This window comes from Nanorana parkeri, unplaced genomic scaffold (genome assembly GCF_000935625.1).
Source record: "Nanorana parkeri isolate BGI_ZX_2015 unplaced genomic scaffold, ASM93562v1 scaffold324, whole genome shotgun sequence".
NCBI lineage: Eukaryota > Metazoa > Chordata > Amphibia > Anura > Dicroglossidae > Nanorana > Nanorana parkeri.
The window spans coordinates 683776-710511 of record NW_017306592.1 but is presented as its reverse complement, the minus strand read 5'-3'; the positions used below and the strand labels follow the sequence as shown (position 1 = coordinate 710511).

The window sequence follows — 26736 nt, the reverse complement described above, 5'->3', positions numbered from 1 at the left end:
CTAGAGACGCCCGCTCAGATCGTGAGAGCTCCTGGCCGGCCGTTTTTTTACTACGGCCGGCCTGGAGGTATTTAATGGAATTTTTTCGACCTTAGTAAGTAACTAATTAGTGGCGATAGTGCTTTATGAGATGCTTCCCCCAGTATCACCCCCATAGTATGTATGAGGATCCCACGACAATGGACACTAAACTATACAATGTTAACCTATCTAATAGTAATCAGTGCTAATAAGCAAATCCATAATCAACAGCAGCACAATGAGCAGGTCGTGCCTGGACTTTCCCCTCCTGTAGGTATGTAACTGCCATGAAGAAAATCAGGTCGATGATACCAAACCTAATTCTTTGCCGTCTGGAGACGGCAACCCGCAGATGCTGCAGTGCCGTCCGTCCGTTTTTTTACTACGGGCGGACGGCAAGAGGTTAAAGGAGAACTAAGGGGCAACCTGTTTTGCCCATAGTGCTCTTCAGGGTCATGGAAGGACATATAATGTGTCCTCCAGTGACCCAAAACTCAGTACATAGTGGGCTATTGCCCGCTATATGCTGAGAGCGCCGCAGCCAGGATGGATCATGATGATGCTGTCGAGATCCACCCTATTGGCTGATTGACAGCTGGCTAAGCCTCTCTAGAGTCAGATCCAGCTGTGACTGCCCCCTACCCCGTCCGTTCCTCCAGTCAGTGCTGGAGGATCAGAGAGGGGAGCTGGGAAATCCCTGTGGGGATGGTGAGTGACAGTCACCAATCTTTGCAGGGAGAGGATCGGGAGTCAGCAACGGCAGTGTGTTTTCGCTGACTTGCCGATCAAAAGAGCTGACCTGTAAGAGCTTCAGTGTCACATGTCGGTTTGAATTATGGGGATGAGTGTTTTTTTACTCAACCCATAATTCTCCTCTTACTAGTTTTATATGAAACAGGATAAACAGGATATCAGGGCCAGTGCTCAGGGGACCAGTTGATTCTGCAGGAAACTATCAGGTCTATTCACAAAAGGGTGTAGAGTTTGGAGAAGGCAGGAGAAGTGAACAATCTAGGACAACATAGCTGATTTGGAAAAATTCTCTAATTCAGCTATGTTGTCTTAGATTGTTCACTTCTCCTGCCTTTTGCAAACTCTTCACCCTTTTTTGAATAACCCTGTAAAACTTTTAAACATCAAGGAGCAGCGTCCATTGTAAGTGATAAAATCAGCATCTGAAATAGCTAAAAAACATTATCACTTTAGGTGGCCTTTATCCACTTTATTTAAAAGCCACTATGGTGTTGCAGTCATATTGCAACAAAAATAACTAGCGCCAACTTAAAAAAAAAAGAATATTCTTCAAAACTTTAAGAGCAAGCAGGTAAACACCACATGACCTCAGAAACCTTCGGTCAGTCTAAAATGATCAAATCCATATTTACAAATTTGCAATAAACTGTTTTACTCCACACAACTTTATAGCATCTGATCCACCTTCCCTGACAAGGTCACTCTGTGGTTAACTGTATTTTCACATGATCAGCCTTGCCAGATAAAAACAAATTACCTTATTGATGGTAAAATAACGATATTTGCCGATATAAAATAACGGCAAAGATGTAGGTTCTGCTAGTCTAATGGGACAGAATGTTAAATATATTCTCTGCGGTTCTAGCTGAACTCAGAATGTAATAGAAGTGGAACACGGAAAGGCAATAAACCAAAACTGTATATATTTCAAACTATTTTTATATCTCGCACGCCAAAAGGCCCTGGCGCAAAGAAAAGTTCCGCTTGAAATAATTTTCTTCTCCGTTTAATAAACACAGGGAACTTTTCAGAACAGCGTGAACGGTCTATCCAAAGACTAAAAAGCAAAATTGTCCCTTTCGATTGCTGATTATAGACCAAAGAGAGATATGCAACTGAAATAGGCCAATAATTACTAAGAACATTCCGAGAGAAAGTAGAGCAACAAAATATAAGTCGTAGGTTCAATAATAATATTTATTATCTGCTGTTATTTTAAGTTTTATGGCAGCGATGTTCTTTGAAAAGTCAAAAAATAAGTCGTCCAGAATCCATTTCACATAATTACATTTATTTCTCGGAATCAAAACATACGGTGTTAAAGCAATACATACAGATAATGGCAGTATAACCGTTAGAGCCCATGCTTTGCACAACTCAGGTTCAGCTCCGGAATAAGTGAAATTTGTAAGTTTGCTCTGTGTTTTTGCGTATTAGCACGACCAACAAAAAATGAGTCACGCTGCTGAATATGAAAGAATTTGGGGTTATGTGAGAACTTGAATATTCATTCTTGAATAAGTGTACATTTCAATATTCAGTCTTTATTATAATTGTACAGGACTACCTAGGAAAGGTTTATACGAGATGCCCCTTTACGGAGTAGTAAAGTCTGAGCATATACTCCCCTGTTATAACATCAGCATTGTAATAGGAATACATACTACAGATGTTGTTGATAATGTAATCAATGCTTAATTGAAAAATCCCTTTTATGTAGTGATTGCTGCCTTCCATTGCCCATCACTTCCATCCACTTCCTGAATTCCCAGTGTGCTTTGCATCTCTTTCCCTGCTGCTTGATGTAATGTAATCTCCATTTCTCAAGACTACATATCCCATTATGCATTGCTTCCAGCAAGCAATAATAATGTTACATTGTTCAGACGTTAAGTTGTAGTTCAGAAGGCAGACTCTGTAAGTTGTGTCATTACATTGTGAAATGGTGTCAGTGCATTGAGGAAGTACAGTACATCCTATGAGACATCTATAATAAGTTTACAAACTTCTAGATGGCTATGGTTATTAGGAGTGTGATAGAACGTATGGAAATTCAGTATAGAAATAAAGGTTTATTTTTATTTTTTGACCATAGATACCCTTTAACTTTTACTTAAGTCTGAAGCTTAGTGGCTTCCAAAGTCTGTCAGTTGCTTCCCTGTCAACTGCCTGACCACATTCTGACAACTCTAGCCTCTTAACTCCTCAGTACGTACAACAGTAGTGTCTTACAAAGCCCAAGAGTTTTTCTTTGAACACTTTATTAATAAGAATACAGTATTCTAATAATTGGAATGCTGGAAACTTACCTCGTGTTTGGTCCATTGACCTCCAAAAATATTTTTTTTTTGTATAATCCAACCTGCTGCCTGATTGACAACTGGTTTCCAAGAACCACCTGCACTCCTTACGGTCTACAACCTTACAATATTGGTGGTGCTCATGGTGATCACCCGGATGGCGCCGTGCAGAACTCAGGGTAATCTCAGTAGGTCAACGGCGCACACAAAGATAAGTTCTGATATCAATAGTTTGACTATGTCGCTCTGATGAAGGGTCCCTGTGAGGTCCCGAAAAGTTAGCTTCTAATGACATGATGTAACATTCTTCAATAAACATATCAAAGAGATATTGATATCGGAAACTTATCTTTGTGTATGCCGGTGACCTACTAAGATTATCCTAATTGACAGCTGGCTCTGCATCTCACGAGGCAGAGCCAGCTGTGCCTGCCTCCTCCCCATCCATCCCACCAGTCAACACTGGAGGAACGGAAAGCGGAGGGGTGAACCCTGCGGGGAGTGTTGACTGAGAGTGACCACTCTCTCAAGGGAGAAGATCGTGAACTGAGCGATCAGCGGTATGTGATCGCTCCCTTCTTGATCAATAGAGCGGATGTGTGAAAGATTCAGTGTCACAGGTCGGCTCTAACAATTGGGATGAGTGTATTTCACTCATCCCATAATTCTCCTTTAAAGCCCAACTGAAATGTCAGTTTCATTTAGCTAAAGAGAGTCCTGATGCATCAAAATCAAAGATGTTCAATGTCTAGGTCTGGGGTAGGCAAACTCCAGCTGTGGTGCAAATCCCATGATGCATTGCAAGACTCTGACAGCCACAGGCATAACTCCCAGAAGCAGATGCATGATGGCATTTGAAGTTTCACCACATGGAGGGATGGAGTTTGCTTACCCCTGGTCTAGGGGCTTGCACACATCTCATCATACTGAGCTGCACCACACAGGTTTTTGCACACTGTAGCATTTTGCAGCTTGTTGCGTTAGGCAGGCCATTCAAAATAACTGAGCTGCAATGCAACTTAGCAAACAGGAAAAAAAAGGTTTTGCTGCATTTTTTTTATAACACAGATCTCCAACCATGTAGTATAAGAACTGCTTGAATGGTTACAAATTGATTGGTAAGCCTTTTACGTTTTGAGAAATCTATTTAACATTTACCATAACTATGTAATATAAATGGCTTATATAACATAGCGGCAATCTCTTTAAGACTGTACAGTAAGACTGTAACCTGTGCCCAGCTTTATAATCTGTTTAATGAAAACATAAGATTACCTTTTTATCAGCCCATGATGCCTTCAAAACAGTCTGAGTTCTGAAAAACAGAAGCAGCTTGCTGTCCTCATCGCTGAGGTTAAAGGCCTTCTCAAGGATCTGCAGCACGTCTATCCTGGGCTTCACCGGCAAAGAATCATCACCGCAGAACGGCCGTAACCACTCCAAGAGGTCATCAGAGGAAACCAGCCTTTCCCTACAAATATAAGATGGGAAATGGGTTTTTAAAATGTACATACTGACAATTCAATATAAAACTTTGCAGTAAAGAGAATAGCTTCTATCTTCCAAATAGCATTGCAAACGCAGAGCCCTTAATTAGTAAAAGTCCCTCTTTTTAAAAAAATTACTGAAGTAATCAGCCCGGTACCCAAGGATTACATTCTAAGCTCTGAGTTGAAAGCTTGCACAGAATGCTCTGTGTATACAATCTATACATTGTATGACAGATGTTCCACTTCAGTGACTATAAGATTCTCTGGAGGAAACGAGAAAAAATTCTCCTCAGGTGGAAATCCATCCAGGCTGTAACAATGAAATGTTTGCCCCAAGGTGCATGCATCTTCTTTTACCTGATGGGTCACCTGATCATCTTTAAAGTTATGCAGTTCTGGAATCAGACAGGAGGCCAACACTGGTGACACTCCTATACACGTATTCTAAATAAAGGATGAGTCCACCCAAAACTGATGTGTTTTATGTGGCTATTATTTAATGGAATAAAACAACAGCTTCCTGTACTGCTTTTGGGATCCCCGAACAATTTACTTTCTCTAAAATCCAACAAGAGTATGACACCAAACCAATAATCTCAGTGATGAGGTGGACTAGGGTCTACAAAGGCAATATCTCCTCACCGGAATGCCAAAAAATCAATACAAACTAGTGAGGTTTCCAGCCCATTAGTAATATTCATCTCGTACTGAATCATCATTTTGCATTCTTTAAAGTAGAACTGTACTCAAATACAGTTACATATATATGCAGAGTAGCTAGTTTGTTATCTGTCACTATTTTTTTTTTTATTTCAGTGTGCCACATAAAAATATGTTCCAGACGGTTTTTAGTATGTAAGAGGAAATTAACTATGACTCAACCACCAAGCCTTTTGTATCTTTTTAAAACAAAAAACCATTAAACAAAATCAAATTCTTCGTAGAGGTAAACTCCCCCCCCCCCCCCATATTGGAAGGTAAAAACCTATCCTCAGCTTTGGGCAGCAGATACGTGAATTTGTAACCTCAAGGCACCGGTACTCCTGCAACCCATAATCAATATTATGCATGTATGAGTATAGTATAGGAGTGCTAGTGCCGTGCAATAGTTACATTTTTTTAAATGAACACATATATCTCAATTCAGGCACTCCCACTGCATGCCTCATTTCCAATTTCAGTAAGGGTCTTGGAAATAAAGGCAGATTTTGGGTATCTATATCTATCTAGAGTTCCTCAATTTGTATTTATTTTTTATTAAATCCTGCATCCTTGGTCCAGTTTAAACTATTAAAGTTTTCCTCGACTCAGCAAGTCTGCTGTTCCCATTGTAACTATAGATCACTTGATGCTGCATAGTGCTAGCAGCACATTGGCCATGTCCAAAACAGACAGACTGGGTATTAGACTTGCCTAGGTGCGCTCTGGGAGGACACATGGCAAACAAGAATGTTATTCAAATGCCATATTATCATAATTCGATTTAATCTTACAGGATGATACATTTACCTAGCCTGCAGACAGAACAGCCACAAAGTAATATCCCTATATTTAACATAATGTGACATATGGGGAAATAAAAGCACTCAAGCGGTAATAGATCTTCCAGTCATCATTAATTCATGATGCCCTTCCAACGAAACCAGGTTATTCTTACCCATTATATGGCCAGAATAGTGACCTTTCACAAAGACTAATGAGATTTGAATCTCGGCACCTATAAACCGCTCCATAATTCTTCTGATAATATTACACTAATCCACTAAATAGTAACACGATTGTCACTGTCACTGCATAATACATACCTCATGTTCCTTCGATCTGCAGGCACTGCTTTCTGCTGAATGAATGTAAAACACCCCCGCAGAAATATGAGACGTTGCAAGAGAACACACCGAATAACTGCAGACCCCAAACGCATCAAGTGGTTTTGCTACAAGCTAGGCCATTCCCCTTCACCAAACAACAGCTGAAGCATACCTACACTGAAAATATTATAACATGGAACTCTATTCTTACTTTTACATTTTTAAGAGAGCGCTCCAGAGATGGGACGAGGAATTTGGATGACAGCAGAGCCTCGACTGTAATGACAAGACTGATTGTGGGAGAGATCTTTGTGCTGGGGTCACAGACAACAGTGTAGACTGGTCACATCCATGACTGAGTGAACACCTTTGTGGTCAATATGTGAGCACTTCTCAAATGATGGCATGTGAAGCAGACATATGCCCATAAGTTAGATATGCCAAGTAAAAGTGATACCCCCATCAGAGGGAGGACCCTTAGAAAATTATTATATTTGATAAAGGCAAAGGGGGCAGCTGTCAGGGCTCCACCTTGACTTATTAGTTTGCAGCATTCTGGCTTGGCTGCCATTCCACCCACATGTGATTCCTCCTTTGTCTGAGCAGACTGTGTAACATTGCTCACTACTCCCAGGCTTCCTCTTATGGTCAGATAGGAGAGCATCATCTGAGAGAGCCAGATGGGCGTTTCCTGTCTCTGAGTGATGTCACCCGACTCACTATAAAAACCGCTCAGTCCAGTCTGACCTTGCCCTTGCATGGTTTTACCTGGTAGTGCATTCCTGTTGCTCTGTACATTCTGATTCCGTGCATGACCTGTTCCTGGCTGACTTTCTCCTCTGCTTCCTGCTCCTGGCTTGTTCCTGACGATGCTAATCTCCATGTTCCTGACCTGGCTTATACGACTACCCACTCCGGCTCCTGACCTTGGCTTGTTCCTGTTTATGATTTTTGCTTTTTTCTTTGGACACTTTTCTTAATAAAATATTTTTAATTAGCACCTTATGCCTGTCTGGTTTACATTGTGCTCTGACAACAGCAGAGTGGCTTTGTGGTTAGCACTCCTGATTTGCTAAGACACTGGGGGTCCCCGGTTTGAATCCCGGTCAGGGCACTATCTGCATGTTCTCCCTGTGCTTGTGTGGGTTTCCTCCGGGTACTCCGGTTTACAATCACACTCCAGAGACATGCTGGTAGGTTAATTGGCTCCTGTCTAAATCGGCAGGTAGGGACCTTAGGTTGTAAGATCCCCGAGGGCGGGACTGATGTAAATGGATAGTATGTAAAAGTGTAAAATAATCTGACAGTGATCTAAAAAATACCTTTAATAAAAAATAAAGCAGGTCACGTGTGGTGCTTGGTCTAAGGTGGGCCTTTTGGTTATAAAAGATTAAAAAGGCTGACAGGTGGTTCTAATTAAAGGACACAAATGATGAGATAAATCCATGGGCTGCCAATGCTCACCTCTGGAAATACTAGCTGCCTGTCTCTCATTCAAACACTCTGCTTTCAAAGCGTGGTGCAAATTAGATTAGCCTGGAACAAGGAAGCAGCAAGTAAATCCTCAACTGCTGATCTAAAATCTCCGTCCTGGTCAATGACTCAGTAAGTACTGAAGCCAGAGAAAGAGCCTGATGCTTAAAAATATACTAATGTCTTGATTGGTTTCCTTTCCTGGCAGGAAGAGGTCTCTGTGCACCAGTAGCATGGACTTGCAGTGTGTTGGGCAGTCATCTATGTTGATCAAGACTTTGATCTCTAGATGGAGACCCGGCTTTCAGAACAAACACACTCTTCAGTCGCAGATGCAAAGGACACCATCCTTCTTTAACATTTAAACAACTGTAAGATCACCCTCGTGTGGTTGAAGTATTTTAGGTCCCTTTTTCAATGTATACAACTTGAGGATTTCAACCAAGAAGAGCAGTCAGACAAGAAAACCCTGACACCCACACCTGGTACTAAACAAGATATTCAAAACACATCTTAGTTTTCTTATTACTGATCACCAATGTTGCAGCACTATAAGATATCCAAAAAAGAGACCTGAAAGACATCAGCTATGACCATCAGTAGAAAGCTAGGGCAGACCAGTCTCTTCTGGAGACCCAGCTTTCAGTACAGAGACACACCTCAGTCACAGATGCAAAGGACACCATCCTTCTGTAACATCTAAACCCTTGGTTCTCAACTGGTGGGTCGTGACCCAAAAGTGGGTCGCGACCTCATGTTCAGTGGGCCACCGCATGCCTTCCTCTTTTCTAGGGGAGAGGCTCCTCAGCCTCCCCCTGGTGCAGCACTGTCTGTTCTCACACCAAGCAGCCATTCAAAATATGCTGCCCGGTGCCGAGTGTCAGCTTAAGGTGGGCTGGGGGTATAGCTGCGAGGGAGCTCCATTCATACATACATTGCTTACAGCTCCCTCACGTGTCCTGTAGAGGTTCTTGGACCTGAGTGACATCACATTCTGGTTCCCGACACCTCTACAGGGCGCACAAGGGAGCTGTACCAGCAATGCACATATGTAGGGAGCTCTATCACAGCACATCAGCAACACATCAGCAACACAGACCCCAGGCTGAGGATCCACACCGGTTCTTGTAAGGTAGGGAGACCAGGTGGATCTTAAAAAAAGAAAAAAAATGAAAAAGTTTTTGGATTGTGTGTCTGGTTGTGTATGTATGGCAGTGTTTTTGAGGGCCCGTTCACACTGGTACAGTGCGCTAATCGCACAGTCCCGTACAATTAACTCACCATGCAATCGCACCTACAGCGCATTCTGGCGCTGGAGGTGCGTTGCATTGCTATTCATTTGACTGGCACCCCAAAACGCACCTCCCACCCACAGTTTGATTGCCCACACCGGAACGCATGGTACCGCAATGCCATGCGTTCCAGTGCAGTGCGACTTGGGTCACGACTTAATGACCAAGGACAAATGTGGGTCCTGAGGTTACACAGGTTGAGAACTACTGATCTAATGCGGGTTCCTAGCTTAGCAGCAGAAACACCTCAGTAGTCATGATATCTCTTACACACTATCACAACACGTTAGTAGTACTGGTCTATAAGTGCCCCTGTGAGCAGAGCAACCAGATGCAGAATGCAAATGACAGTATGTGGCCATTAGGTATACACACACCAGAACCATGGGTCTGCACTGTATAGGAAATACTGCAAATTGTTTCACTTTTTTGGGTGGGATTGCAGCATTATAATGATATCAGAGGGCGTGGTATGTACTAGTGTCTATATTAGGATGGTATGCATTTGTACAAATTGTCATTATGTTACCTTGAGAAAAGGTTCCCCGTGGTCCCTGTGTTTGTTGTAAAGTAGTCACTGCTCCAAGCTCACTCCTGTGATGGACTACAATCTCAATACAAATTAGTAGGGTTGCACCGATACCAAGTACAGTACTCGGTACAAGTACACATACCAATACTTTTCGAGCTCCAAGACAAGACTAGAGAAAAATTCAAAAGTTAGGAGGCAGCTGTCATTTGTAAGGAGCACACGGAGCTCCTGGGATTTGTACATCTCTGTTTTAATGTATGATTTTGTTTTTATAAATATAAATAAGTGATGCACCGATACCGGTTTTGCGAGTACAAGTACTGGTACTTGCCCAAGTGCTTACAAGTACAAGTACATTTTTGTTTATTGTCATGTGACAGTTTTTCTAAAACAATATCGACTAATGATTTCAGGACAGTGGTAGAGCGCCAGAGCCAGGTCCCAGCTGCAACCGCTGCAACCCTGGTAGTTCTCATGAAAATGCCAAGTATCGGCATTGGTACTCGAAAAGTATCTGTGCATCCCTACAAATTAGTAAACTAAACCTAAGATTGTAGTCCATCACAGGAGCGAGCTTGGAGCGGTGACTACTTTACAACACACACAGGGACCATGGGGGACAAAAGTAGCCCCCCTCCAGAAGGAAGGACAGTGTCAGCACCAATTCAGAGATGATTTGAGTATCTACAGCCGAGTGATACACAAATAAAATAAATTTCAGTTAACAATTAAGGTACTTGAATACATTTGTACGATTTAACTCCTGAGTTTAGTGTCACTTTAAGTTTTCTGAGCTAAGAGGGTTAGTTAGAGTAGCGGGAGGTGTTTCAAATCACAGAAAGTCCACTCTGTTAAATTCTTAGTTAACAAACAGTTTTACCACTTGCAGGAAAAAGTCTACCATAATATGGAAAAAATGCAGATTATTTTTGTGAAAATGTTAACATCAGCTTCAACTAGAAAAAAACAATAAAAAAAAACTAATTCTATAATTAATTACTGCTCAACCAGTTCTCTCCAGACAAGATGCTGATACTGTCCCCGGTGAATTTAGTCCATAAAAAAAATCATTCCTGCTGTGACAGGAAGACGACAAAGTTTAACGCTACAGAAACATGGCTGGTTGGGGACCCAAACCGCCATCTGGATATGAGTGAAAAACGATGCACCATGTGAAATAATATACTATTACAGTAAACACAATATGCTCTAGTATTTACAGCAGGGCATACAGTAGGGATTTGCTATCAAGAATGTGTCGATCTTACTAAGGAATATAGAAAATTGATAATCTAGTTAAAAATAGAAAATTGCAAAATACATGTTAATTACCCAAGCCTCCAGTATATAATATGTAATTATTTTTCACCTGATATACAGTAATCTCATATAAAGAGCACCTGTTACATACTGTGAGGGGAATTTATCAAAACTGGAGCAGACAAAATCTGTGCATGAAAACCAATCAGCTTCTCTCCTTCATTTTCAAATCTTAACTGAACAAACTGAAGAGATAAGTTGATTGGTTGCCTTGGGCAACTGCTCCAGATTCTGTCTGCTCCAGTTTTGATAAATTCTCCTCTGTCTGTTTTTCTTGGATGTCTTAAAACCCAATGTCACTTTTTTCCCTAATTAACTGATTAACTGCATATTAAATTCCTTTCTATCCAACTTAAGGTGTAACATTTTAGCCTCATCCACATTCACACATTTTCCTGGTTGCCATGGGAATCTGTACAAAAAAAAAAGTAATCGACAAGTACATACAATGAGGGTGAGCTTGGGGCGGTGACTACTTTAGAACACATAGGGACCATGGAGAACAAAAGTAGCCACCCTCCAGAAGAAAGGACAGTGTCAGCACCAATTCAGAGAAGATTTGAGGATCTACAGCCGAGTGATACACAAATAAGATACTACCCCAATTCCCAAAAAGTTGGGACGCTGAGTAAAACGCCTGTGATCTTTGGGCACTCAGGCGGCACTGCATTAAAAAAAAAGTCATGATTCTGTGATGGACATCACTGCATGGGCTCAGGAATACATCCAAAAATCACTGTCTGTTCACCGTTCACCGTACCATCCACAATCTCATGTTTAGTTCACTAATTTGTATTGAGATTGTAGTCCATCACGGGAGTGAGCTTGGAGCGGTGACTACTTTACAACACACACAGGGACCATGGGGAGCAAAAGTAGCCACCCTCCAGAAGGAAGGACAGTGTCAGCACCAATTCAGAGATGATTTGAGGGTCTACAGCTGAGTGATACATAGTTACATAGTATTTGAGGTTGAATAAATACATAAGTCCATCAAGTCCAACCTATTGTGTGTGTGTGTATAGGTCCCTGTGTCATCTCATTCTTTTTTTCTTTTAATTGTTTTTATTTAAGTTTCACAGAAGTTTAAAGGTACAACAGTACAACATACATCACCTGAGTTCCAACACTCAGAGGCACATCTTACATAACAGTTACAATCAATACCCTCCCGTCCCCTCCCTCCCTACCCCATCCCTCCCTACAACCAGAGCTGTGTGATCCGCATAACATTCAAGTAATCCAACGTATAGCACTCCTGCTCAGAGCATTGATATGTGGGTTAGGGAAACTCCTTCTGCGACTCTGTATATGTGGGAGCACCACCATCAGGTTAATTCATTTTCTCCAGGGTCTATAAATAATCAAGTATTACTCATTCCTACAGCATTCAAACTTCTCCACCTCAGTTATACACAAACAATGTTCTCATTCCGTACAGGTCACTAATCAGCCAAAGTGGAAAAGGAATCCAGCTATTTTCCCCAAACTTTGTAGAATTTTCCTGGGCAGGCTCTATGAATATATGCTGCCTTATACATTGGAATAGCAGACTCCACCAAACCTCTCCAATTCTCCAAGGCGGGGTCGGCTTCTTCCAATTCAAGACTATCAGTTTCCTAGCGTAAAACAGTAGAATTCCCAACAGTGTGCTGGTGGCATGTGTAGTCGTATTATGCTCTGTGAGGCCCAATAAGCAGAGCCCCATCTCCGGCTAAATTTCCAGCATAATATAATATACCCTGTGCAACATCTTGTATTGTATCAATCTATCTCTAGTAGAAATTAAATGAGTGAAAGGATAGTCGCAGGCCTCTCTCCATTCCTCCTCATCTAGATCCAGTACCTCACTTCGCCATTGTGCCTCACACCTCCTCAGGGGGCTGTGCGTATCCAGAAACAGCATGCTATATAAAGTTGACAAGGGTTTACGCAGCCCTTAAGTCCTCAGTAAGCACTCCAGTGAGGAGGCACCGAAACTCCTCGGGGTAGGCGAAAACTGGCCCCGAAAGGCATGGCACAGCTGCATATATCTATAAAGGAAGGAGCTTGGCAGTTCAAATGTAATACTCAGGTCTTTAAAACACATAATGTTCCCATCACTCAATATATCTTCCAGCGTTTTGATGCCTTCCTGGCCCAAACATGACAGTCCGGTATGGTGCTGAAATGAGCAAGTCTCGGATTTCTTCACAAGGGGGTGTATGGCGACATAGCCAGCTCCCCCCCACCCAGTGAATCCAACACCTGCCCCCGCGCCTTTAATGTGGCCCGAATGGAGAGCGTGAGGTCATACGGGGCCCCACATCCCCTATACACTAGGGACGCTAAGGCCTCATAGGAGCCCAAACTTGCCGCCTCCAGCACCACCGCAGAGTCACTATCCTCTCTCGTCAGCCACCTGTTCACAACCACCATTTGCCCTGCTAAATAATATTTCCTCATATCAGGCAGCGCTAGGCCCCCCCCTCTTCCAAGGCGCTTGCAGAATGGACATTCTGAGTCTCGGTACCTGCGAGCCCCACACAAAGTCCCGGAACAAGCCAGTCACCCCGCAGAAGAAACTCGCAGGAACCCAAACTGGAGAATTACGGAAAAAGTACAACAGTACCGGAAGAATCTTCATTTTCAGCAGATTAAGCTTACCTATCATTGAGCAAATGCTTCCATCCTATTAACCGTCGCTTAACCTGTGCGATCACTGGAGCCAGATTCAGCGAGGAATAGTTGCCAACTTTAGCTGTGATCTTAACTCCCAGATACGTAATCTGTGAAACCCATTGCAGGGGGATTGATCCATCAGCCGAGCCCATAGTGCCCTCATCCAGCGGCAGGATATGGGATTTTGGTCCAGTTAACTCTCAGTCCAGAAAATACAGAGAACTCCTCCAGGATTTGCAGCACCTCTCTAAGAGAGGGGCCCGCGTCCGCCAGAAACAAGATCAGATCATCCGCGTACAAGGCAAGTCTCTCCTCAATAGACCCCTCCAATATACCCCTCCATATACCGCAGGACAACTCCCAGCCCACTGAATCAAAGGCCTTCTCAATGTCAAAGGAGACCAATGCTCTAGACCCTACATTCGCATGGGAAAGCTGGAGGTTTGTGAAGACCCTGCGCAGGTTGGTATCAGTAGATTTCCCTGGTATAAATCCCGTCTGGTCAATATCTACCAGGGATGTGATAACCCCCGCTAAGAGCTGCGCAAGAATCTTGGTCAGAATTTTTAAATCCATGTTTAGAAGAGCTATCGGGCGGTAGGAGGAACAAAGCAGAGGATCCTTCCCTGGTTTAGGTATAAGAACAACATTCACCTCATACAAGGAATCCGGCAATATTTTGGCCATCCAAAATAAAGAGCATTCATGTTAGGATGTCAACTGCGTCTCCCCAGCGCATCCTATCCATCCAGTTCGCTGCTGCAGTCGGAGTGTCAAAGAACTGAACTGTTCCCTCATGTTGAACTCTCAGCTTACTGGGGAAGAGCATACTGTATTGCAAACCTTTAATCCTGAGGCGGCATCTGACATCCTGGAAGGAACGTCTGCGCTTCTGTACATCTGCCGAAAAGTCCGGGTACAAACGGATTACTGTATTTTCATGGTGCAAATCAGGAGAATTCCGGGCCGCAGACAGCACAGCGTCTCTGTCCATTTAGTTCAGTAATCTCGCCAGGAAGGGTCTTGGTGCAGCCCCCGGAGGAGGGCGGCCAGCAGGTACTCGATGCGCCCTTTCGACCACAAACATGGCGGGGGCCTCCGCCACTCCCAATACCTTCCTAAATAGGGATTCCGCAAACTGTACTGGGTGTGCACCCTCTGGCAGGCCAATAATGCGGATAATCTTTCTGTGCATCCTGTTTTCAGCAACATCCGCTCTCGCAGACAATGTGTGCGCCATGCGTTGCAGTTCAGTAATGGAGGTGGAATGCTCCACCACGGTGTCCTCTAGGCCCGATACTCTATGCTCAGCCTCAGACAAGCGCCCCCTAAATTTGTCCAGGTCACTGCGGATGAGGGTACACTCGATCACAAGGTGATCTATTTTGGTAGTGAGTGCCACCCTACTAGCCTCTATAGCTGTCAGGATAGCAGCAGTCTGTATTTCTGGCTGGTGTCCAGACTCCCAGGGGGGGCGATGGGGCCAGCCCCTCCTGAGCCACCAGCAGTTCCCCATCCATAACCAGAGGGAGATTCAGGCAAGATGGCCGGTCAGGGACACATATTCCGTCTGCGGCGTTTGTTCCTGGGCGTGGAGGATTTCTTGCCCGATTTCGAGGGCATACTCCAGCGGAGTCTCAGCACCATACCCCCAGCAGGTCAAGCAAAAGGAAAGTACCCTGACAGGATGGATTTGTCGGATGGATTGTGGTAAGGGCAGCAGAGCTATCCTCTTCACATCCCGGCCACGCCCCGTGTCATCTCATTCTTAAGAGTACATGTACATTACGGTCTCTCAGGAAATCGTCCAAAAGCTTCTTGAATTATTCCACACTATTTGCTGAAATCACTGCTTGTGGCAACGAGTTCCAGACCCTAACCGCTCTAACTGAGAAGAACCCCTTTCGCCCCTTGTGTTGGAATTTTTTTTCCACCAATTTTAGGTGGTGGCCTCTGGTCTTTGTTATGGAGTTAAGCGTAAAGAGTTTGTTGCTAATGTTGCTATGACCATTGAACATCTTGTACATGAAAATCATTCCCCCCCTTAATCTCCTTACTTCCAGCGTGAACATATTTAAATTTAGTAGCCTTGTCTCATAGCTCTGGTCCTCCATTCCCTTAATGAGTTTGGTTGCCCTCCGCTGGACTCTTTCCAGCTCAAGGACATGCTTTCTGTGTACTGGTGCCCAAAACTAGACCGCATACTTCAGGTGAGGCCAAACCAGTGTAAAGTGGCAAAATTATAAACTTGTCCCTGCAAAACATTCCCTTCTTGATACAGGACAGGACTCTACTAGCTTTGCTTACAGCAACCTGGCACTGCAAGCTATTATTCAGTGTATGGTCTCCATTTCTGACTTCCCTAGCGGCATACCCATAATTGTATAACCCATTTGCTTATTTTTAGTCCCAAAGTGCATAACTTTGCATTTATCGACATTAAACCTCATCTGCCATATAGTTGCCCACTCCCCTATTTTATCCAGGTCATCCTGCAATGTTATACTATCTAGGTCTGTTTCAATTACCCTCCCGATTTTGGTATCATCTGCAAACACTGAAATATTGCTGTTTACACCCTCCCCGACGTGGTTAATACACAAATAAGATAAATTTTTGTTATTAGTTCCGGTACTTGAATGTATTTTTTCAATTTAAATCCTGAGTCTAGTGTCACTTTAAATGACCCTAAAAAAATACGAATTGAGCACAAGGCTTTTGGCTTATGTTGCAATCATATGATCATAAATGTCTGTACATGGATTAACAAAATGGAATATTTCCACAATGGGGGCCTACAATGATGTGTGATTGCTCTAGGGCAATTTTACTAGTTGATGATTTCCATGTTTATCACAAAATATACATTGTAAAAATATAAACACGTACAGTACTCCATCTAAATGATTTCGGCAATACTTTTTTTTTCTTTCTTTTGTCGTTCAAATGATTCATTATGATATTTATTATTTAGGTAGCTAAAAGTGTAAAAATCATGAACAACCTGAAAATGTGAAGATAGCACATGTAAGGTTATCTAGTAGAGATCGCTGTGAGCTCACACGCTACAAACTGTTATGTCTCGTGGGTACACAACAAAAAAGACTTTTACAAGTTGTTATAAATGCTTGATTGTAGTAAGATTCCACAACTACAGGCCTATGTTTGGAAGGTTTCTTTTGTATTTTACAGGAAGAATGAACATTCTCATGTATTGAAGTATATCCATAGCCAAAACTTTTCTTATTTTTGAGTGGGGAACGAATAGAACGCCTGTCAGTTTTTACTGTTGTTGGAAACTCCATTGGAGAGATTCCTTCACTACCTGCCCGGTAAAAAAAAATAAGTTGTCCCCAGGACAGGAAGTGAGGGGAAATCTCTCTAACAGCAGCACAGACAGAAGAATTTTTTTAAAGTTACATAACGGAAGGATGGAACCCGTCAGCTTTTTATTCTTGTCTGTTTCCATGTTGCAGATTTTCCCTCTCTTCCTTTCTGGTAAAACATTGTCTCCAGAGCAGAAAGTCTGGGGAAATTTCTTTAAAGTGCAACTGAAGCCAACACTTCTTTTTAAGTTTTGGATACAGTGGAGATTAAATAGAACCCGTCAGGTTTTTATTGCTGTTTGGGTTCCCTGTTAAGGTAGACTGACCCTCTCTATTTGTCCTCGTGAACGTTACCACTGAAAGTGAAAGAAAATCCCAAAATTTGGGTTGTAATCAGAACAGGAATAGATGGGAAATCTTCCAGTGGGGACACTAGTTCCTGTGACCCTGCTGACCACAACAGATATTGCTCACTTTGGACGGAATTCCTCTCACTATGTGGCTATCTGGCAGGAAGTGAAGGTGTATCTCCCCAATCTTATAGTGGATAGGAAGTTCAGAGTAGAGCTGAGTGAGATGGAGCCAGCTCTTGCTGGACAATGTATATTTGATTTATCTGAATTAATTATTAAAATAAAGTCTGAGAGTTTAATACTATTTTAAAGTAATATTAAAGATTATTCTTTTTAAAGATTTGCTACGAGGAGACCCACCTTTGTCTGAGGCTGTTGCCGGTTTTCTTTCAAAGTTTTTAATTCCTCGGTTTTAAATGGGTCCCCTCAGCGCTCTTCCCTCTCCCCCTGCACGGGTCCCTCTATGGGCTAAAGGAGGCACCCGTGCGCGTTCATGCCTGCAGTGGCTGTGTGCGTCCGTAGACACACACACACAGCCCTGTGGCAGGCCACGCTACTCCTCACTGCTCTCCATTTGATTGATGGGAGAAGAAACCTATAGTTCCTCTGTCATCAGGATCCTCCCCCTGCAACCAGGAAGTTCGGGGAACGGAGGATCGCATCGCGACCAGCGGCGGGGACGAGTGTGCTAAGTGTGTGGGGGGGACGACAGAAAGGAACTGGATGATTTTTACCCTAATGCAGAGAATTCATTAAGGTAAAAAACGATCAGACCTTAATACTACTTATACTTAAAGTATTTTTTGCTTAGAAGGTACAAGAAGGATGTGGGGTATTAGATTAATTGTTAAAGTTACCGGTACTATTCCAATTTCGTTTCAGGTCTATTCTAAGAAAAGGTTTTCATTTCGGTAGCTCTCCTGGTGCCGACCCATGGAATGGCACGTGTCTCTAGTAAATCAGTGTGCAAGGAGATAAGTGCAAGATAGAAAATGCATACCTCCCAAACCCCAGGTCCCCACTGCGGGAGATTTTGTTTGCCAGTAAAGCAATTTGTCAATACCTAAAAGTACAATATAATCTCCATTTTAATGAGGAAAACACAGACAATAGATAAAGGTGAGCATGAAATGTCAACTACTTCAATTTAAATTAAACAATGACATTTCAATGCTGAACTTTTCTAGATGTTCCAAGAAAGGCACCACAGTGAAATCTGATTGAGAAGTTAACTATGTATTAGTTATGTATATAGTTATATTATTTGTTATCCTTTGAAATAAATAAGATCTTTTAAATACTAACTGCGACCACTTTCTACAGCAACAGCTGATGCCGTTTTTCCGGCACACATTCTAATAGTGTTTACAAAGGAAATAAAGATGTGCAATTTATAAATTGATTATATTGGGGATCTTGTCTGAACACAGTAGGATATCTAAGAAACAAAAGCTGTGCAGACTTTCACCAGGAAACATTGGCCCATGGTCGACAAAATGAGCATTTGAAGAATTGAGAAAATGAGGATTCATTATCATGAATATTAGGCTGTAGAGTGGCCTAACATTCATGATAATGAATCCAGGAACTATTGAAATTACCTAAATTGAAGTGAAGGCAACTGTCTTGTTAGGCTAAATATTGGCTCATAAATCAGCTTACTACATAGAGAAAACAGGTACAAAATCCAACCAACCTTTATAAATCTAAGACCACAATGGGCCTCATAAAAGTGTCCTCATTTAGAAAAAAGTTGACTTCTCTACAAGCACCATGATGTTAAAACATGAGTCTCCTTCCAGAGCAGAATAGTTAGTCACCCGCACACCAAGGTCCAATGCATCAATACATCCTTTTATTGATACCAGGTACACGTAGCATCACAAGTATGAGCAATGTTTCTGAACCTACCGAGGTCCCTTCATCAGGGAAGTAACATAGTGACGTCACTATGTTATTTGCCTGAAGTAGGGACCTTGGCAGGTTCTGAAACATTGCTCGGACTTGTGATGCTATGTGTATCTGCCATCAATAAAAGGACGTATTGAACCTTTGTGTGCGGGTGACTGTCTTTTCTACCGTTGAATTTGTGCAGCGCAAACTGCACGTCATTCCAGTCCCCTTCTACATACTACAGTGGGATCCCGGTCTGGTGTGCAATGGGATATCTGTTTATTGTGGACTTCTTCCAGAGCAGATCACACAAAGCTGAGATGAGAAACTCCTCCAGGAAAGCCAAAGCCAGGAGGACGAGGACTTTATCTACCATCTTGGCTCCAAAAAAAAGCCTTTGCTGAAAGGTTTCCAGCAATGTATGTCAGATGAACACTTTCATCCAGTCACTTTTATGGGGACATGGCAACTCAATATTAGAGTGATAGAAACGAAATCAACACATGACATAAAATGTTAAATTATTTAACAAAAATGAAAGGTAGTGACCTGGGTAGCAGACTCACCACCTAACTGTTCCCTATGCTGTGGAATGTCCCTCAACGTCCTCACGTCTAATGCAGGTGAATAGACCTGCATTAGATGTGATGGCATCAACGGGTCTTAGATTACCGTAGCCCAGGGCAGAAGAGGCTGGGGGGACCAGCCTATCAGTAAGGCAGACTGGATTAAAAAATATATCTTTTTTAATCCAGTCCCTAGATGAAAATGAGCACCCAACCCTTGGAGTGTGTTTATGTGGGTGTTCGTTTACATCGAGTTGCCCCTGGCTGCGGCCAGGTCCAGAAAAACAAATGGAACAATGTTCCATTTCATCACACCTGATCCGGCACGGATGGGGGGCAATGTGTTGTAAATGGACACATGTCCAAACATGGGGTTCGGTCATTTCAGTTTTTTTTCTTCATCGCAAGATGGAGGAAAAAACTGGACGGAAAGAGATGTCATAGCGCTGTACACAGATCCCCTCCTGATCGGACAGTGTGAAATGAGCCTTATTGGGTTTTTTTGCTTTCTCTTCTTATTCCATCCTAAACACAGGCCTATGGATACCTTATGGTGGTATGAATGTGGTTCTGTGATTTTAAAATAGAAAAAAAAATGTTCCTCTTCTCCTGGCTCAGCGTACCCATGTTTGTACACTGTAGTTTGCACTTTTACATAAGTGAGAAATGTTTACTGCAAAGTGAAGGTGAACCTTCGCTGTAATACAGGATTTAGTGGAAGAGATATAGAGCTACTTCGGCTGTTTTTCACAGGTGTCAGAAGCTTCTGAGGTAAAGGCCAAAATGATTTGTGCAATGTGAAAGTGCCTGCACGATCGGAGCAGCCAAATAAAATACGTCTGATATTAGCACATCATGGAAATAAGACTTTACTGCAGGACGGATGAAGACCGAGGAAATGAAACAGAGACTAGCAGCTGCACTTGAGAACTCTGGGGATTAGTGGACCATGTTTCCACTACAAATGTGTCTGAATAGTTGTTTCATAAATGATAGATGGATAAAGCCAAGTATACAGTTGAAGTCAAAATAAATCCTGTCCGTGACTCGTTTACTAAAGGTGCTTTTGTCTTCTTCAAGTCACAGAGCAGAAAATTGTGAATCACAAAGTTTAAATTGTCTTACAGGACAATGTCATTATAAAGAATCTCATGATCTAAAAACTTTCCTCAACAACATATTCCAGTTATTTAAAGGTGTGATAAACATGTTGATATGGACAAACTAGCAAGTACTATTTTATCTACCAGTCATACTCCCTGTACCATAGACAATTGTATTGAGCTTCTATCCCAGCTGACTGGTTAGGCTAAGGTTACCAGATTTTCAAAATAAAAATTCTAGGGACCCCCTACTAACCACGCCCACTTGTAACCACACCCATAAAACCACAACCCCATTTATAGCCACCCCCAAAAACCAGGCCACCATTTTAAGCATGCCCTGAAACAATTGGTCACAGACTTCTAGAAGAGGAAGCAGCTTTTGAAGATATAACGACAAAATGTCCTGAGCACTATAAGGAGTGAAACTATGCGGTGTGTGGCATGGGAGCAGCTGAAGATGCATAGTTAAATAAACCCAGAGCCTACTCTACTATGGGGGTCAAGAATGCATGGATTACCTTACAGGGATGCTCAGTGTGTGAATGAATATTATGATTACAGGGTGGGATAGTGTTAGGATCACAAGGAGGGTTTGTGTGAGGGTTAATGTTACAAGAAAGGGTCAAACGGAGGGCGAGTTTGAGATTTAATATGAATGGTACAGGGAGGGATAGTATTAGGGTTACAGAGATGGTTAGTGTGAGGGAGCATTATGGTAGGGCATCACTTTCTATGCTGTAGACTACCAGAGCCCAAAGTCGGGAGGTTTGTGAGGGTATGGGAGGAAATGTTCACTGGTAAAAAAAACTGCATTGGTGAGCAATTACCAAATTGAGTAATTAAAGAGGAGCAAAACGTTGCTACAAATCTGCTTTATTTCTATCTACAGGACTTGCAGTACTGTATCTTTCAGCCCGGATTTCAATACAACAGGCTCTCACAGGCAGAAGCCTTGCTCAGGATTTGTACAGTCCCATCTACAGCACCCTTAGCACTCTTTTGTCAATGAAAAAATGCAGAATGCCTTTAGATGCATTGTGCTGCATTTGCCATCAATTTGAGACGCCTCAGAGTTCACTGACAGATGCATCTGGGCTGCAGTTGACCTACTTCTAAGCTGCATCAACCTGCTTTAAGCTGCTTTTGTGTTCTTATTGGCTTGTATGGAAAGAGAAGCAACTCTCAGGCTCTAAAAAATATGTTGGTCAATTAGAATCCTAATTCTCTCAAACCACTGTATAACATTGCTGATGCCAAAATCAGCTTCACTGCTTAGGAGAAAGTGTATTAATTCCACAGGAAAAAGAAACAACACTACTGTATACAAAGGTCAGATTATTTAATCTAACAAATGGCACATCCAAAACCAAAAGGCAGATGCAAGCCAGTCATTTTTTTCTCTTGACATGTGTATTCCGAACTTTGTGTCTTGTGTGCAGATTTTCTTAATTCATGTATTACTCAGCAAAGCTTTCCCATATTTCAAAAGACTGCATTAAATGATAAAACATCTGTCCAAATGCACCGAGACATCCATCAACTCCGCCTCATTTGCCTCATGTATAGAAAACATTTCTAGCATTGTCTTAAAAAGCGCTAGACCCGGGGCTACTTCCAATATCATCCCTTTTGTAAAGCCCCCCTTTATAAACACCAACTGTACAGAAACCCACTTAAAGTATATTTCCACGTTTGCAGTCAAAATTGAGAAAATCCAACCATATGTTTGCTATGTGTTCCCTATTCACACAGCTTCACGAAAAATAATTTTTGAAAACAAATCTCTCTCCTTTCTAGTTCTTTCTTTGGAGGATGATTATACAAAGCCCTGCAAGCTACTCTCTACAATTTAAAAAGGAAGCGGAGAAGGACACAATGGGGAGAGACTCTGTTCCCTCCCAATAACATTACTAACAAACTATGAAGAAATAGCGGCAAGAATGATGATAAATGTTTGGAACTAATTATTCTAAAAGCAAGGAACATTTTAAAGAAGATAGGTTAATGGAACTAAGCAGAGGTGATACATATGTCATCTTCATTAGACCTCAGCTGTACTATAATAAAGCACGTTATAACTACTCTAACTTCTACACCATCCTTTCTGCCATACATAGCATAATGCCTCTGATGTGAAAAGGGCTGTTGATGCCACAGAGGGACTCGAATGTGAAGAGCAGCTCCTAGTGTGAGAGAAGGTGGCTCCTGATGGAAAGGGGGACTCTGATGTGAAAAGGGGGACTCTGATGTGAAAAGGGGGACTCTGATGTGAAAAGGGGGACTCTGATGTGAAAAGGGCTTCTAATGTCAGGGGGAACTCTGATCTGAAGGAGGGAAGCCCACTTTTTAGTGTGTTTTTTGCATTAAAATCCATACCATCCTATCTCAAATAAGGGTTTGGTATGGATTGTGAAGGGACCACACATCATTTCTTACTTTTTTTTTACATTCAGACTGTGGTGCCTTGAGATTTTGCACAATTTCAAATTGTGTCATGGCTGAAAAAAGATGCGAAACACTGGTCTATACTACAGGACACAACACCTGCCTTATAAGCTTCAATCTGATTGGTTATACAGCAAGCAGGGAGTTAAACAGAACAGGCTTCAGGAAGCAGACCCATCCACATGTAGTCAAATAGAGAGTCCCACCACACTCCTGACCGAAAAGTCCCTTCATCAGGCAAACTTGGGATGCCGGTGACCATTTATTCTGTTTTCTATCTACATGTAGGGAACAGTGATATGCAGGGGATGTGGTGCAACCTAAGGTCACCCAAACCTGCCACCAACACAACCCCCTCTTCTGGCCAAATCAGTTGCGGCAGGGGCATTCCCCACTCTACATCTACAATTCACTAAGGGACGGGGATTGCTCCTGCCACAACTGACTGGGCCAGAAGAGGGGGTGTAAGTCAGAGTTCTGTGCGGTCTTGGGCAAACTGGGTTTGCATCAAGCCCCCACACAGCACTAGTAAGGAGCACTTTAAAGGCTGGCTGCAGTGGTTTAGCACAACTGGAGTGTTTGCTGCCTACAAAGAGAAATTCATAGATTTTTTCCATTATTCTTAAAATTGTGCTTTAAATAACCCATTTAATAAAATAAACAACCCTCTGATCAGAATGACACCAACAACACAGCAAACACTATAATGCAACAGAAAGATCAAGAGGCAGATTAACCTGTCAGAAGCTAGCTTGTGCCCCACTCCCATCATCCATCCTATTTAAGTTCACATTGCCCTGCTTCTGCTCCTAATACCATTACCAATTCTGTATAACAGGGAATGCTATTATTCAAATCAGGCCAATAGTAATTTGCCTCTGTTTTGGGTCTACAAACCGCTTTTGAGTTACATAATTGATATCCTACAATAATGACATAGTTTCCGTAGAAGAAAAAAAAAGGCAACAGTACGCCAGAGTCCTGATAAATATGTAAAAGATTCGGATAAAAATGTCACATTTTCAATATCTTCAAGTTGTGAGCAGAAAAGCTATTGTTCATTTGGACTAATCAGATCTCGTTTTAAACTGAAGTGTCCGGAGTGTCAAGGGATATTAAATCACAATACAGATCATGTTCAGAAAGGACAAACACAGTAACAAGGTCTTTAATTGTGTATACACTTAGAAAGCGCTCTGACTTAATATGTGTTCTGAGCAGCAAATGAATACATTGCCCATACACTATTGATGAGATCAGTATTATAAATGTACTGAAATATTAAAATATCCATTTACACAAAGAAGAAGCAGCTTCGCAGTGAAATGTAATTATGCTGAATGCTCCTATAGCTCGGGGAAATCTGGATGTACGACGCAGCTGAGTCACAGCCATTCCGCTTCTTAACTTTTTAAAGAGGTTCCAAAGAAAAGAGTTTCCATTGATTCACATTGAGAGGCTGCTCTTTGATATATGGCCCTTAGCTAACTGACTTTAACAAATAAGCTGAGTGCTGTTTGTAGTCTGAGTCCTTATCTGTGATTAGTACTGCCAAATTGGACTAGATGCTAGGACAGGGGCTGATGCAGATACTCGTAGAACGAAATAGCAGCCACCATAAAAACCAGTCCGTCTCTACAAAGATCATCTCAGATAAGGGCTCAGACTTTCCATATCCCTTAAAGTTAAAGTGGACATTAACCCCTATCAATGGAGAAGGGGCAGCAGGGTTAGTTTACATTTTTTTTATTGTTTCTTTATTTGTTTTAACTTTTTTATCACTTTTTAATTTTTTACAATTTTTATTTATCTTATTGTTTATGTTTTTAAAATGTTATCTTATTATTGTGTTTTTTTTTATCATTATTCTCTTATTATTGTTTAAATCATTTTTCTCTTATTATTTTTTTACTTTTTAATCACCTTTTCATTTTTTTTCATTTAATTATTATTTCTTATAATTTTTAAAAATTTATACTTATGTAATTATTTTTTTATTCAAAATGTTTTTCACTTAACTTTATCGTTATTGCACAGGAGCTAACAAGCCCCTGTGTGATAGCATTTGGAGGTGACAGGTTCTCTTTATTGACCCTGTCACCTCCAATACAGGAGTTCTAGCACAGCACTGTTCTGGAACTCCTGTGACAGCTGAGAGGGGAAGACTGCTCTCCCCTCTCACTGGTTACAGGGAGCAGCAGGGTTAATTTGAACCCTGCCGCTCTTCTCCCAGTGAGGAGAGAGACTCGGAGGCAGGGGGAGGACGGAGCCAGCGAGGAGATAGGTAGGTGTGGGGAGCTGTTGTTTGCAAGTGATCGCCGGCGGCTTCACTCACACTACATTTCCCAAAGCAGGGCTAAATGTAGAAAACAACTTACCGCCCGACACTACATGTTCCAGTTGTCGGGGGATTCCACACCGCTGCTGCCCCTCTGCCACCCCGAGATCGGGCCTCGGAGGCCTTGCTGTGGGTTGCTGTGGGTTGCTGTGGGTCCAGCCCTGGACCCACAGCAACCCAACATCCCTCTACTAATTGATGTGGATATTTTTTTTCATGTTTGTTTACCTTTTTTTCATTTTTATTGCAGCCCTGCCCCCTCGCTGCCATTCTCTATGGGAAAGAATGTGTATATATTAAATTCTTTGTCTTCCAATTTGTTTATATTCGGCCATTTTGTCTCTTCTTTTTGAATAGGAACCACCTTGTATAACCTTTCCATTAAGCTAGTTAAACAGTAAACACGTACCAGCTTCAGCCAAGAACTAGCTGGGCTCTTCTGAAGGTCATCTTGTAGATATGGTCTGGGTGCATGGGTATTATGTTAATCGCTGAAACATATTTAAACTATAAGCTCAACCATTAAACTGGAAATTAGTTTAAGCTGAGATGTGTGTCTGTTTCAATTCCCTGCATGATCATGCTAGAGAAAAAGGCATTATTTTATACAACAAACAACTTGTCAAAGACATCTCCTAGGTGAGAATGACGTGTCCTGCTCCCTCAGCCTCCTCACATGATCGTGCTAAAGAAAGGGGAATTATATTATACAACAACAACCTGTCAAAGACATCTCCTAGGTGAGAATGACATGTCCTGCTCCCTCAGCCTCCTAGTATATCCCAATCACATTTTTCAGAAGGCTTCGGGAATAAAGGAAACAGAGCAGCCGGTGGTCGAAGCTGTGCAGGTCATCAGGAACCAGTTGCTTGAACTCAGAGCAGGACAATGACAGTGGTGCGGGACCCAGGTGATGTCATCTTAACAGCGGATCACAGTGAGAAAGCTCTGGATTAGCTGGGCAGGTAAGTATGTGAATTGAGGATAACACTGTACTATGATAAAAGCGGTAATACAAAAAATGGAGGCGGAGTGAAGTTCCACTTTAATAAATGTAAG

General features: G+C 42.1%; 1 protein-coding gene across 1 annotated transcript in view; it reads right to left on the bottom strand.

Moving 5' to 3' along the window:
* The window catches only part of NBAS (neuroblastoma amplified sequence), a 578163-nt gene that overhangs the window by 99951 nt on the left and 451476 nt on the right, over positions 1-26736 (bottom strand). The window contains exon 50 of the mRNA XM_018558184.1: positions 4350-4545. Coding sequence (XP_018413686.1) covers positions 4350-4545 — 196 coding nt within the window. The remainder of the gene's footprint in view (positions 1-4349; positions 4546-26736) is intronic.